At 41.4% G+C, this 15740-nt stretch overlaps 1 protein-coding gene across 6 annotated transcripts in view; it reads right to left on the minus strand.

Annotated features, from left to right (window-relative positions):
* Positions 1-182: 182 nt before the first annotated feature.
* KATNAL2 (katanin catalytic subunit A1 like 2) overlaps positions 183-15740 on the minus strand; it is a 31258-nt gene continuing 15700 nt past the window's right edge. For all 6 annotated transcript variants that reach the window (XM_032675037.1, XM_032675033.1, XM_032675034.1 and 3 more), the window contains exons 9-16: positions 13527-13625; positions 12901-12964; positions 11525-11643; positions 9340-9431; positions 7770-7880; positions 2076-2238; positions 923-1025; positions 183-594 (exon numbers count right to left, since the gene is read on the minus strand). In XM_032675037.1, the coding sequence (XP_032530928.1) occupies positions 455-594; positions 923-1025; positions 2076-2238; positions 7770-7880; positions 9340-9431; positions 11525-11643; positions 12901-12964; positions 13527-13625 (891 nt within the window). In that variant the 3' untranslated portion in view covers positions 183-454. The remainder of the gene's footprint in view (positions 595-922; positions 1026-2075; positions 2239-7769; positions 7881-9339; positions 9432-11524; positions 11644-12900; positions 12965-13526; positions 13626-15740) is intronic.

A 15740-nucleotide genomic window follows, 5' to 3' on the forward strand; every position in this document is an offset into this window, starting at 1 on the left:
AGGGTGCAAGTCTCTGCTGGTACAGCTACACTGACTGTGATGCTCTAGTGAGTCTTGGGAATGGAGAATTACACTAATTGGCTAACTGTTCTTAAGCTTTCTGCTTCAGTTCTACCTCCAACCTGTATGTAGTTGTCATGAATAAAGACTGAGAAGCAATCAATCTTTTAAGTCTTCATGCATAAAATTAAGGCTGGAGGCTTTGTTGCATAGGAGCTGCCATTACATTAATTCCACGAAGAATGTTTTTTGAATGGTCATTAAAATGGTTAATAAAGAATAACCACCACTCTTTCACCCACCCTTAAATTTTGGAAGTAAAGATTTCCCTCTGACACTTGTCACTGCTTTCTCTTCCCTGAGACAACAGCATTTCCTTCCCCATCACCATCTGATCCTTTGGAGCAAGGACATGCCACTTTGGAAGTCTTGGAAGTTTTGGGTGTGTTTTCTGTCAAACCGACTCAAATTCCCTCTGCCAAGCCATGTACTTCCGGCTTAGATTCTTTGCTGATGGCTTGGTGTGGGTGATCACATCCAGGAAATCAGCTGTTGTGATCGTGTCCAGTTGGATCACGGGCAGCTTACTGTTACCTAAAGAGAAGAGAACTGAATAAATACTATTATCATTACCAAAAGACATTCTTTTATGTCCCTGCCTAATGCAACACTTAATATAGGGAAACAACAGAGTAAATGCAGTGAGATAAAGAAAAAGTTGTATTTATGCACAGAGCACAGATACTGACATTTAAAAGAAGGTCTGATTTTCAGAAATTTAGATGTTTTAGATCTGTAGAGTTTAGAACTTCTCCAGGCAGATATCAGAGCTCCACCTGCTGGGGTTAACATGACCGTTCCTAGAGTTACAGCAGGAGATCAGCATTTGCCAGCTGACATTCTCTGCTCAGAGCTGAGGTACCTGGCTGATGATTTTCAAGAGCATCAAATATTTTCCTCACTGGTCTCATGGCGGCTTCCTTGCACACGAGTTTTATGTCTGAGCCGGAGTATCCGTCTGTTTCCTGTGATGGGATCAGAACAATGCATTACAGCTCACAAATCGGACAGGAATAGCATTTACAGGCATATATATTGTATATGTATTTATAGAAAATATTTGTGAAGTCTACTGCTGTCTGAAATATCTGTATATGTATACCCACAGACACACACAGACACATATCTATTTTTATGTGTATAATTTCCTCTTGAAGTTATGTTGCTTGTTCTTTTGAATGCCCACAATACCTTGTAGGAGCAAGGAAAATACTGTGCGTTTTCTCTTTAAACCCCAATTTTCTGTAGGTCAAATAAAACCCACCTTTCTGTGTCCATCCCCATCTTTCCTGTTAAAAAATAACTGTGTTTCATTATTAGGATTTATAAACCCAAAACTGAGCAGTATTTCTCCATGAACACAGGTAAAATGAGTCCAACTGCGTAAACTGTAAAATATTTAGGTGTTGAGTCCTTGAGCAAACTGGTCTAGTGAGTGGCATCTCTGCCCATGGCAGGGAGTTGGAACTAGATGATCTTTAAAGTTCCTTCCAACCCAGAGCATTCCAGGATTCTGTGATTCTAGTTCCAAAGAATTCAGGATGTGGCAAAGGGCTAAATGAAGAGAGCCTGGGTATCTAGTGAATCTTTTCACTGTCAAATGCTCTTTTCTCCCGCAGCAGTGGAGCGGTGACAAACCTTCCCTACACAATTAACTGTTCATTACCCCGGTGAATTGGAAGTGCTCCCAGCTTGGTGAGAACAGTGATAAAATGTGCTGTTGCTGGAAGTCTCCCTGTATTTAAGGCTGAAAAGTTGGCCCAACAGAGAGGACCAGAATACAGCATTTTGCAGGCAGAGCTGTGTGAAACCAGTGATTTCCACATGCCTGTGACACGCTCAGCGCCGTGTCCTGCCAGTCTCCCTTTGGAGCCTCAGACTGAGCTGAGGTCCTTCCCCAGCTCTGTGTGTCACAGCTGCCACACCAAAGTGCTGTCCCAACCCTTGTTCACAGTTCTGGCCCAGAAATGCCTCCAGCACCACGTAGGCACTGTCCCTGTCACAGTGCTTCCCACCTGGCTCAGCAAGCTGTAATCCAGATCCGTCCTCAGCTTCACACCCCCGCTGTTGCTCAGAGGGGGCAGCCAGTGCTGGATCATCACCTGCCGTGCCTCTTTACTGGGCAGGTCCACCAGAATCCTCTTCTCCAGCCTCCGCAGCATGGCAGAGTCCAACTCCCTGCAAGCAAAGGTGGAGAGGGATCATCTCAGTGTGTCTTGTCGTGGAGACCTGGCTTTGACAGCAAGGTCCTCGCTGCAGGGACTGGCATTTTTCAACCCCACCTGTAACTGTGCCAAAATGAAAAAAAAGGGTTAATTATCCAGCGTGTTCCTGTTCAGCATGTCAGTGATGCGCTGGCTTGTGACAATGAGGATTAGCAATAGCAATGAGAAGTTGCAGTTTCCATCCCTGGCTCTGATGCTCATCTGCTTCATGTCTCATCAGTAACAACCTCTCCCTTTCTCCCTCTGCTATTAAGGAGACAGTACAAATTGTCTGTCTGGGGCACTGTCAGGACTAATTAATTGCTACTTAGTAAGGGATGCTCAGTAGGTATAAAATCCAGACTGAAGGTCTTGGATGTGAGGCCATGTATTACGGCAGAACAAGACGCCGATCTGGGACTGCTCCTGCAATACAAACTATAAATAATACAGTTACAAAGCATATTGTCCTTATAAAAAGGATCTTGTGAAGGGTGGACAGGCTGGGTAAATGTGTCAGTGAGCCAAAAACCATGATTCTGTGAACATCAAAACTGATAAAAATGGTTTGCCTAAAAAAAAAATAAAAATAAAAAGCTTCTGTACCAATCTTTCTCTACTGGCCCCATTCAGTCACAGACTCGTTATTCCAGTTTACAATATAATTCCATCCTCATACCTGCCAAGAAACTTTCACCTAGGGGAAACTCACTTCAATGTGCCTTGTGCAAACAGAAGAACAGGAGCCACAAGAACCATTTCCACCCATGCTGGCTGAGCAGAAGGAACCAGCTGTTGGAGGGTTGTACCTGCAACCTGGGACTGTAGATACACTTAAAATTAAACCTGCCTCTACCTTTCCCAATTCTCTGGGTGAAATATTTTTGCCAGGAAAGTCAACATTCAGGCAATGAATGGAGTTTCTTGTATGAAACTCCCTTTAATTTACAGGGAGCTCAAAGCCAGCTCAAGATGGATCTGTAGCACACTGATAGAGCTTGTTTCTGTCACATTTGGTGACTTGTCCTTCTTTTTTAAGAGCTAATGGTTTCTAGTGGCACAGCACATGATAAAGGAACCCAAAAAGGGGCTCTCAAAACTCCATATAGGGGCTGGCTCTCAACTCAGCAGGAGCAGTGATGTCCCCCTCCCCAGAAAGGACATCTTGGTTTGGGAGACCTCATTCCACGTGCACTGAGCCAAGGGCAATGAACACATAGATCAAAAAACCAGATCAACAGGAACTCAGAGGACAACAGGATTTTGCTCAGATCCACCTCAGTACTTCTAATCAAGGCTGCAGGAGTAAACACCAGAATTTGTTCATCAATGGCTGTCAGTATATTGATAGTGTTATTGATATTTTAGGCTGTTTCAGATGCTGTCCAACATCCAGTGCAATAGTACATGGTCCCACCCAGAAAAGATAAAGAACCACACTCACCTGCTCACCTTCCAATTGTATTTTTCAGCCCAACTTATCAAAATTGCTTTGCCTGGCTGGAAATTTGCTTATTTGGCTGGAAATAATTGCTCTGGCTGACCAACCCCTTTGCTGTTATTTACCCATATTAACATCCTCTGTGTACAGAGGGCAAAAGAGGGTTTTGGAGGTGCCTACACAGGTACCCTAAAAAACACGTGTAGGCAAAGGACAACCACAGCCAGTCTCTGCAAATACCCTGAAAATCCTCCAAATGATGAAGTTTTCCATGATGACTCCTGCTTCAGGTCCCCCCCAAGATCATAGTTTCACGAGTTCTCTATCCATGTTCTGTAAACATGAAGTTGCTCTGTTTTGAGAAGCTGTGGCTGCCCCTGGATCCCTGGAATATTCAAGGCCAGGTTGGATGGGGCTTGGAGCAACCTGGGATAGTGGAAGGTGTCCCTGCCCATGGCAGGGGGGTGAAACAAGACGAGCTTTAAGGTCCATTCCAACCCATTCCATTCTGTGATTCTATTTATCCAGAAAGGTTACAATGACCTGGCTTGTTGGCTAAAGAGCAAAATAAAGAAATAATATTTTTGTTATCTTAAGTGTTTAGGTCGTTTGCTAAATTGTTTTTTTAGGCAAGGTTAAGTGACATTAACCAGAGTAGAATAACAAGCACTGAGCCAACCAAAATATTCTCTGCAACAACAGCCAATGAAAGTACTGAGAGATGCTCATGAAAAGATACACAAAGTTCTACAGGACCCATAAGAGTCAGTGACTTTTCAGAACTCCCCCAGGTTAACATTAGGAGGCATCACAAGATCACAGAATGGTTTGTGTTGGAAGGGAAGAGTCTATCAGCCCACCCCAAAACTTCACCCACCCTGAGGGTGGGGAGGGAGGAGAAAGCAGCACTGCAATAGAAGTTGAATTAAATGTGCTAAATCATTAGGAAACATTCACTACATGATTAAGGATCATTTTATTCCTTCACTAATGAGGCCTTTATTTTATTTAATTACATTGAATCATTTCAGCAAGTAATTTGTCAACAGAAATGCTTTGCTGATGAGTAGCTGAAAGCTACTTGCTGGGCAGCAAGGACAGGCTAAAGAGGAAGATCAATAGCTGCAGTGCAGCTTAGGACAGCATAAAGAGCTTTGTTTAGGCTTCTTTTCATTCATCTAAAAGCAGCTTGGTACCAATTTTTTCCATGATCAATAAACATCCGAGTTAAACAAATCTCCTGAAACCCAGCTTAACACCAAATGTTTGCAAGAGCACACCGCTGTGCTGTGAAACCACAACCTCCCACGGTGGCACAGGTATTTTGAAAGTTTGTTATCAACTATTCTTGTGGAGCTGAAGTCCGGGTCTGACAGTGGGACTAAATGTCACCTATTACTCACAAATTCAATCTGTAAATATACAGTTGAGATCTTAAGAGAGGTTCAGTCCCTGCTGACCTCTCTGGAGGCAGATACTCCCAAATTCCTCGAGGCTAGTGAGCCCAATGATGGTATAAGATGCTCATGACTTTCACTAGCTTTCCACCCCCCTAAAACACCTTTCTAAGCACACATTCAGTCACTTCTTAAAGCATTTTCTCTGTGGTAGGGACATTTCTTCCAGAAAAACTTGTCAGTATATTCATAAGTTGGATTTGCTCAAGAAAGAGCAAAATTCAACCTGCCCAAAAGAGAGAAAAGTTCAAAAGGAAGTTCTAAGCTCTCAGGTAAAACTTTCAGAAGTGAGAGCTGGCTTATCACAACATCTCAGCTGCCACCCTCATATCAAGACAGACTGCCTGCTTCCTTTTGGGGCAGTTCCCCCAAAATAGAAGTCTGGTAATTTTGGACCGACACTAAAAAAAAAATGCTGTGTCATTTTAGCTGTTTCAAAGAAGCAATTTTGCAGAAATTAGCACTTCAGTATTATAAAATGATCCAAAATCAAATGTGTAAAACACTCAAAACTGAATTCTGTAATTTTTGCATGACTTCCCAGGAAGAGTTTATTGCTTGTGTAAGGCAGACGCAGGTTAACAAGACACATGCAGGAATCGCTCTGCATGGATAATTATCTCACAGGATTAATTTCAGTCCATGGAAAGGTGCAATGCACTGCTCACAGTTTCTCCTTCTAAAAGGGCAATGATGCTTCGGTAACATAAACATTTACAGTGTATTGGTAACAAACCATAAAGATACGAATGGATTATTAATGTATTAATTCTCTTTCCAACTTAATTGTCCAGTTATTTATTTTTCTGCACTTTCCTATATAACTGGAACATAATTAGAATTCCACTCCGTTCCTTTCACATTGATACTGAAACACAAAATGGGGTGGATTTTGTACTGATTTAAATTCATGATTTTGTCCAAGGCATAAATCCCCCAAACCAACACACAGACTCAGCTATTATGGCTATAAAAGCCTGTGATGGCTCTGTACCCACACTGTTGGGTAGGAACCAGCCTAACTTGTACATCTGATTTCTACACAAATTTTAGGTGTCCACATGGCCATTCTCCTACTTAAAGAGCCCTAATGCTCTGGGCAAACCACAGGCAGAGGGGCAGATGAAAGCCTCTGAATATGCTGCCATTTTGGCACTTGAACTGGGATCCACATCCTCCTGCTTCTCTGAAGGGCTGAGGCTTCTCAGCACCAACAGGCCAGGCTCACAGGCCACATGGGACTGATGGAAAACACTACCTCTGAGCCTCAATTCTCAGGCACCAACATCACTTCTGTGGTTTGACTCTCTTCTCCTGTTCCCTTTCAGCCAGGCCTGTCAAAAAGGGGATCAGCTGAGGAAAGGAATAAAACATTACCACAGACACTGTGAGAGAACGTCAGGTGGTGTGCCATGACTGAGAGGTGCAATTTAAAAAAAAAAAGAAAACAATAATAAAATGCACTAGGAGTTGAAGTACTCAAAAGCAAGATGGGGATACACACTTTGTCACTCAGACTCAGACACACCCAGCTCTGATCACAGTCCAGAGCCCTCAAGTCACAGAGAGGCTTTTCCAGCATTTCTCCTTATGGCAACCCCATAAAAATGAGCCAAAAATCACTAATCATGAAAAACAATCCAGGAATGAAGCCTGTGCTTTGTGGGTGCAGTGCCCCCTCTGGCTCCCAGCTGGTTTTGGGTGCCCTGCTCTGTGGCTGTCACATGGCAGAGCTGGGTGACAAAGTGCCTTTAATGTCAAATGGCAAATATTGCCACTCGAAATGCTGCTGGTCCACTGTTCACACAGGTCATTCCTGGGAACACCTTCCATTGGGCTACACCAAACCTTTCCCAGACTATGGTTTGAAGTTCCCTGGAAATAGGACTGCTGTCTTCCCCTTTTCTAACTCCTAGCTCATGCTCCTCTGCACTGGAGATGGGAATTAAAGTCTGTGTGCCTTTAGGGACATGGGTACCCAGAAACACCTCAGTGCTGTGAGGATCAGCAGCTGCAAAAACATTGGTCCCTCCCGAGCACCCAGAGCTGTTACACCACAAATCTTACCTCCCTCCCTCACCCTCTCCTGACTGCCTTGTTCCCAGCAAATATCCTGTCCAGTTTGAGAACCAACGTGATGAAATGCCCTAGTTCCAGTCTTAAATTGTCTATTCTTCTATACTAAATTATGTTAAGAAAACTAAGGAATTGTGCCCCTCAACTTTTCAAAGTCCCATTTCATACCAATAAAATCCAACATTCCTATTTATGGAGTATCCTTCTAAGCACCAGATGTTTTAAGCACCTTAGAGTTCCAGGCTGAAACCCTTCTTAGCTTAAACATAGTAAATAACTTGCCTATAAATTCAAATACTCCATTTTAAATATTAGCAGCTGTAGGACCAGCATATGTTGACTTTATTATGGATTATTCTCATGTGACACAAATAGCAAGAACTGAAGAGTTTAAAAGTAAAAGCTCCAAATTAATCTTTAAATGCTTTAACCAAATATCAAGGCTTTTCCTGCAGAAGTCTAAATAAAATCTTTATCTGTGCTTAGAAGCTCATGAAAATGTATTCAAAATGTACTCTCTGGATCTCTTACCATGGCAGATTGGAAGCTGCTAAAACAAATACAAGATCATCAGATCGGGCCAAGCCATCCATCTGCACCAGTAATTCTGTTTTCATCCGCCGACTTCCTTCATGTTCACCACTACCAAGATTCAGAGAAATATTATTTGCTCAGTGCATTAAAGTAATCATCTTTATTTATAAGTGTCATTCACAGCAACTGAGCCCCTGTCACAGTTTTGCCCCAGTTCAAAGCATGATTAAGCTCCATTAGCTAACATCTAAGCATTAAAATCAAGCTTTCTAACGATTACTTAAATGGACTCTTTCCAGTGCATTAAAGTGAGGTGAATTCACTATTACTGAATCCAAAGAAAATATTTATTTTTATTTTTTTCCTTCATATTAAATCTCCACTCAACGCTGACTTTTACTGGATAACAGCTAAGGCTTTGATTGATTGATTAACTGATCTATAGAAGGGAATTTTTACAATGTGATAGTTGCCATTTAAATAACTAACACACCTACCTATTCAGGGTGGCATTTTTCTGTGAGTGAATATTAAGTGGCCACAAAAAGACACACTAACTACTGAGTTCAGCATGTTGTAAAACATTCTATCAAAATCAAACAGAAAAATACGCCTCAATGACATGAATTTAAAAATGGGGCAGAGACCACACAGAAAGGATCCTTCCTCAAAAAAAAAAGGAGAACTTAAGCAAAGTCCTAAGAGTTCTGGCCCTGGTTCAGGTAATCAATTTTGTAGAAAACCAGCTGGAACTCTTGGTTCCAGATGTGTAACTCTTGGAAACTCCTGGATTGAGCCCAGGGAAAACATCAGAGTCTTAGATGGCAAGAGCTGCACTTCAGGTTTAATGGTTTATTTCTGCAAAGACATCCGCACATCAGTGCCAAGTCAGTATTTAACAAGGATATGTAAAAATACATCAGGAACGCAAAATTTGGGTCACAATTAGTATCTATTAACTGAGAATGATTACAAGCAGTATCATTAAAATAGGGCATATTCTATTTACAAATGGTAAACAAAAACCATAACATAAAGTGACCACGTAATTCACTGTACATAAAATCCACTGTAACGGGTTACTAATGGTTATAACAATACTATTACATTTCTCTTGCTCCTTTGCCATCCCTAACCTTTTCAATCAATTTTTTAACTATAAACTGTCTACACCTTGGGTGAAAATAATAATATTCAACCATTCCTGCAAATGGAAGTCCTGACAATGCCACCTAAATCTGTCCCCTTAATGAAAATGCCATTCCAGTGTGTACACTCTCCATATTACTCTGCTATGCCTAAGATTGTCCAAAGTGTCAGAAAATATCTGACAATTCATCTGTTGTTTCCCCCACCACTGCCTTTATTTCCACTCCAAATCCCTGATTTTAAAATACAGCACCACTGGTTATACACTCTGGCACCACCCTCCTTCTCAGACTCCTGCTGCCCCTGTAGCCTCTTGCTCATCCTCACACAACCTGCCTTTCACTCTTGCTTCTCTTCTGCAACTGAAACAACTCTACACCCCACTCTTCAAATCCCCCAAAGTGGTCCCATCAGTTACCCAGGAGCAGTGCCTCTTTGACTCATCACTGACTCCAGCTCATCCAAGAAAATTGTGGAAGGAGCGTGGTACCGGGCGAGCTCAAACAACACCTGTTCAGAGAGAAGAGTAAATGTGAAGGATAAACTGACACAAAAAGGCATCAAGGACCACTGGCATGGAAGATAAATAACAGCACCCACATTCCAAGGGATGTCGGCTGGCAAAAACCTCTGGGTAGGCTGAGGGTCCCTGAATCCTCTCAAATTCTGAGAGGTTTGTAAAGGAGATATAAAGAACACAGCCTTGTAATCCTGTCTTTATGTGTAAATCTTTCTGTCTAAATCCTATCAGAGTACCCCGAGAATAATGGGATAGAAGAAAATGATCCATCAGAGGATTCTGGGAACTCCTAAATTGTTATCAGAGATTAAACATGTGCCTTTTGTTGTTGCTCCATTTGAGTTTTTTTTTTAAATAAGGATTTGAGAAAAAAACCCTACAAGTCAGCTGAACCATAATGAAAGAAATAGGACTGATTCTCTTGATAAGAATCAAGCAGTTATTTTGGTTTTTTTTCTGGTGAAAACAAGCATAAATTGCTTGACCAATCAAGATTAAAAAATGGACTATTAAGCTGACACAAAAAATGTGGATCTGCCCTTTGGAAAAAGAAGTTTCATCTATTTTTCCATAAACATGAAGAGGCCTGTATTAGCACTAAGACTATAATGCCAGTTCTTCTAGACTAAAGTGTTCTTTGAGTTTTTAAATAAGCATCACTAACAATATATATTAATCCAGCACTTTTTAATCTGAACACTTAAAAAAAGCAAATTTAAAAAGATATTTATTATATTCATCACTTTGAATATAAAACACAAGGTTTAAAATATTTTCCTAGAGTCACAAGTAGACCATTACAGATTCTACTAGAAATCTAAAATACAAAATCACAGAAAGACTGTGTAGAACTGAGGAAAACAGGATGAGTGGACATGCCTCCAAATGACCACACAAACCACATATCCCTTCCACAACTTCAGAAAACTCCTGCACCAGCCTCTTGTGTTCTTGGGATATAAATTCACACAAAACTTTTCTTAGAGCTCTCCTGGTCCACAATCTTATTTCATTTTTTGTTTCTGCTGAAAACTCAGCTAAGGGTAAAATGCCACAGATTCAATATAAATGCACGTGCTGCAGCATGTTCACAAGAACATTTTGGATAATGGTGTTGAAAAACAGACTGTCCCATCCCTACTGTTGCCAGAAAGGAAAAGTCCAGGAAACTACCGAGACAGGTGTCAAGAGGATCAGTAACAGGAGGGGACTGTCAGAAGAAAAATGTGCCATTTTAAAGGCACAAGAAGGCAAGAAGAATAATTGTGCTGTAGACGTTGCCAACATTTCAAGAAAGATTAACAGTGCCCGGAATGCCACTTGCAGAGTACAATTTGTTATGGTTATTCATTCCCAAGAGCTTTGCATCTATCCAAAGTGTAGCCTTAGAGACCACAGAATCACAGATGAGCATAAAGGAAGGGCTTAAGGGCTTGTGGATTTCTTATATAGTGGATATTATGGAGAGATTCTGATGGGTATCATAGGGCAAGGATGCTACACCTGAACCCCAGAATTTTTCTGGACCACAGCTGAGCCATGAACACTTCTTACTAGTCCATATTAGAAAATACATTTACCTATTTACCATTAAACTACCTTCCTTAAAACATTACATGTGCATTTGACTGTAAGGCCTTTGTGACAAGGGAATTGTCAATTTTGTGCCATGAAGACTAAGAATAATACGGAATTTGGCAACATTATGTAGGAAGCCTAGGAGACAACACTTGCAAAAAGGATGTGAAGTGCTCTGAAGGGGTCACTAAGCAAACACTACTTTAGTTAGGAACTCTGCTTGTCTGTCTGTTCTTCATTGAGTCAAAGATCTTTGCTGCCTTCAGAACATCTGCTTCATCTTACATCACAAAGTTCAACAGCAAGAATCCATTATGAGACTTGTGCAGAAGTGATGTTATTCCCATTTTGAGAACTATGTATGAACAAAGTCATGTTTTGTCTAAGTCAGGGAAGGTTATGAGCACCAGAGGAACATTTGCTTTCCAGTTCTGTGCTAAACCCCAGTTCTTTAAGAGGGAACCTGATGTTTGTAAATTATAATGAATGAGAGAATAATTCTTACCCGGACAAGTTTTTCTGAATCACCTCTCCATTTGCTGACAATGGTGGATGCTGATATGTTGAAAAAGGTTGTATTGCATTCTGTGGCAACAGCCTTAGCAAGCAAAGTTTTTCCAGTACCTACAAACAAGAGTGTGTGAGAAATCCACTCTCTAAAGAAAGACAATGGAAACATTTGAGTAATTCCCCTCATCATACTACCAGTCAGGTAAAATCAGTAAAAAAGTCATAGTATAGTTGGGGTTGGAAGGGATCTTAAAGCTCATCTCATTCCACTCCACTGCCATGGACAGGGACACCTTCCACTACCCCAGGTTGCTCCAACCCCCGTCCAACCTGGCCTTGGACACTTCCAAGGATGGAGCAGCCACAGCTTCTCTGGGCAACCTGTGCCAGGGCCTCACCACCCTCACAGACAAGAATTTCTTCCCAATATCCCATCTAACCCTGCCCTCTGGCAGTGGGAAGTCATTCCCCTTCATCCTGTCCCTCCATCCCTGGTCCCAAGTCCCTCTCCAGCTCTCCTGGAGCCCCTTTAGGCACTCAAGGGGCTCTCAGATCTCCCTGGAGCCTTCTCTTCTCCAGGGGAACCCCCCCCCAGCTCTCCCAGCCTGGCTCCAGAGTAGAGGGGCTCCAGCCCTCAGAGAACGTTGTGGCCCTTCCAGATTGTCTGGGGAAACTCAGGTAATACAGCACTGCAAATGCACTTCCCAAAGTCTGAAGCAGTGCATGCTGAAATGGTCAGGTGCCTTCTGTGGCAAGTACATTTAAACATTCACAGGAACAAATGGAGTTCACTGCAGAGGCAGCCTCTGCATCCTGACTCAAGTGGTTCCTGTGCCCTGTGTCCCCTTCCAGCCACACTCGTGGTGGTGGTGCTTGTGTCAAAGTGGAGCAGAGGGAGCAGGGAAGCTGCGCTGACACACTCAGGAAAACACACAACTGGCCCAGCAGAGGGCAAAGTTTCCACCCATTCCCAAAACAACCCCTAAAGGCAGAAGAAAGGAAGGACATTTTCACTAAGGATATGAGTCCATGACAGATTTATTCACATATCATAGGATCAGGTCATGCCAAACTTGATTAATATGGTCCAAGCTCAGTAAAAACAGGGGTATGAGTTTTCAGGCCTCTGAATTGTTCGTATAAGCACTGTTTTCTGGAAGATTCAGGTGTAAAAATAGTCAAGGCTCATGAGAAAGGCCAGGTTTGAGTGTCAGAGATGGACATAATCATCCAACACTCTCTCCTTTTAATTCACATTACAGAACAGGTTCTTTTCTAACATCTTTAATCTAATTAGCACCAATGATTTATCCATGGGACAAAACCAGAAACAATGATGAACACAGAGATATGGTATAAAGCTCTCCATACCTGGTGGTCCATAGAGCAATAATCCTTTCCAAGGGGACAGAATGCCAGTAAACAGCTCTGGGTACTATGGAAACAGAAAAGTAATTCAGGGATTAAAAATGTATCATCTATAACAAATAGCAAGGAATTCTAGTCCCCACCTTCACTGCTCCTAACACATTCAGGAAACAAACGAAATTCGAAGAGGGGCATAAAAACACACCAAAACAATGTAGTATGTATGATCTGAAGACTGATAAAAATACTGTATTTACCATTTGAAATCTGTTTTAAGTGATTTTTTTTAAATGCAACTGATTTCATATTCTCTTCTGTAAGTCATTTTTCATGGAATTAATATAGGTCAAATCCAGCACTTCTTACATTGTCAAAGGCTCCAAAAATTCGACTTGACACATTTTAATGTGTTAATTTTAATCCTGAAAGGTCATTTTTCTATAGGAAATGCAATTTCAGATGGAACAAGAACAGGAATAGTTCTGACATGAAACAGGAACAGGAGTAGTTCTAACATGAACTGCTTACAAAAGCACAGAAATAGTAAGAACTCTAAAACAACACTGTAGTTACAAGAAAAATGCTAAGGAGCCCAACACTGGTTTTCCCAAAACTATTTAGGACTTTACCTTTATGGGATAAACAACTGCTTCCTTGACCAGCCTTTTAGCTGCGTCCAGTCCTATAATATCATCCCACTTCACGTTGGGCTTATGGAGATAAATGTCCTGCAACACACATCACATCTTGTTAGTAAAACTCCTTCTGCACTGGGATAATGACCTCTGGCAAAGTAAAAGGATTGACTCGGTGATAAAATAAAAGTGCTGTTAAGTGATACAAGCTGTATTATTTAACCCTATGTGCCAGGGACCTCCCAAGAGGAAAGCATGCACAGCAATCATTTCCCTCAAGCTTCCCCTCCAACCCCCAGTTTCCCTGATGTATTCCTGTCAAATGTATAAACTCTCAGATATGTTTTCTGTTAGTTTGGCTCAGTAATCAGCCAACATATGAAGACCTATCATGATATGAAGGGTCACCAACCCTAATATTTTGCCTCTGTTGCTGGCACGTATGGGATGTTTAAAAAACAGAAGTATAAGCAATGGTATTGACATGTTGGTTCAAATTTATGTCCACAAGTGTACTTCAACAGGACTTAAATAATTCAAATTCCATCCTAGTCTTTGAGTTCAAACACCTTTTGACATTCTTTCTTCAGCAAATTTCTCTTCCCTCTTTTTACAATAGCAGCCACTCTGCAATATGAAAATACTTTTGTTTTTTTAAACTTGATGCTCAGATACTTTATGGCTGCACCAATTACTTATATTATTACTCATGTTATAAGTAACACTGAAAAATTGCTATTTACCCCACACTATGCAAGATTTTATAAACTGCAAGAAAAGCTGTGAGAAACTCTGCAACAAGAGGAAAATTTTCCCCTAAGCTTCTATCAAAAGACAGTCGGTAATTAGTGTATGCCCTGAAGCACTCACTAAATTAATTTCATTTAATTCATCAAACTTTCCAAATCTTCTATGAATCTTTCCATTTGCCTTAGAAATATTTTGTGGCTTTCCATTCCAGAGGCTAATTGTTCTGCAAAAAGTATCATATCCTCAATACAGATACTAAAGATAAATTCTGCTCTCCAATAAAAACAGCCCCCGTAGACTGAAGAAGGATTATGTGCTTGTATCCAAGGGGAAAAGTTGATTTAATACAATTAGAAAAAATTATTTATATAGAGTAGATTGCACTTTCCCTTTCTATTAACAGCGAATTAAGATGAATCAGATTTCTGATATTAAGTAGAGGCTTCCATAACTGTTTCCAAATTAAATTAGATTGTGTTATGAAATAGATACTACATGCTCTTTATTTTTATTGATTTATACAGTGTCAATTACCACAGCAACTAGGAATATACCATAATGAAGCACAATGCAAAAAATATAACATAACAGAGGGAAAGCAACCATATTGCTTTCTTGCTAATGCAGCAGCATGAACATCACTATTTTAAAGGTTTACCATAAATTAAAGACCAGACAGGAATTGAAATGAATGAGAATTTTCTTACTTTAAGGTCGGAAATTTCTTAAGACTTCAGTTCAACTAAACTTCAAATGCAAGACTTGCAGACCAAGAATTTGGGTCATATACAGCTATGAAAAAATAGTCAGCAAAAATATTCCAGACTTTTTAAAGAGGTGATATAAGTATGTGGGAGCAACAGCTGATACCATTTCTGATGTCTCTATCCAGAAAGACTCACAACACTACCAAATACTGTGATACTGTGAAGCCTTTTGGATGAGTGCCTCATCCAAAGGTGATGTATGCAAAGCTGCTTTGTAGCCACTGATCCCCAGCAGCCCAGGGACTGTTTGTTAGACTGCACCATGACCCATGAGTGAAATGAAATGGTGCTGACTACGTTATGGAACCCTCCAGGTGTCAAAATTCCCATCCTGGAAGAATCCCCAGTCTGCCCTGGGATACGGTGCTTCACTGATGCTGCTCAAGCAGCTCCTGTGCTGGGATGAGGGCACTGCTTGCAGAGCCTGCAGTTACAGCATCTCTCAGCTGCACCAGGTGAGAAGAGACAAGGAGTCCAGATCATGGAGTTGCACAAAGCAAAGCATGGGACCAGTACCAGGCCAGTGTCCCCTGGGACTGTCCCAGCTGTGATGTGGCAGCAGGGCCAGGGCAGTGCCCTCCCTGTGCTGGCACTGCTGAGGCCCCTCCAGTGCTGGGGCAGTTCTGGGCCCTCAGACAAGAGAGACATTGAGGGGCTGGAGCGTGTGCAGGGAAGGGAACGGAGCTGGGGA

Source organism: Chiroxiphia lanceolata, chromosome Z (genome assembly GCF_009829145.1).
Source record: "Chiroxiphia lanceolata isolate bChiLan1 chromosome Z, bChiLan1.pri, whole genome shotgun sequence".
NCBI lineage: Eukaryota > Metazoa > Chordata > Aves > Passeriformes > Pipridae > Chiroxiphia > Chiroxiphia lanceolata.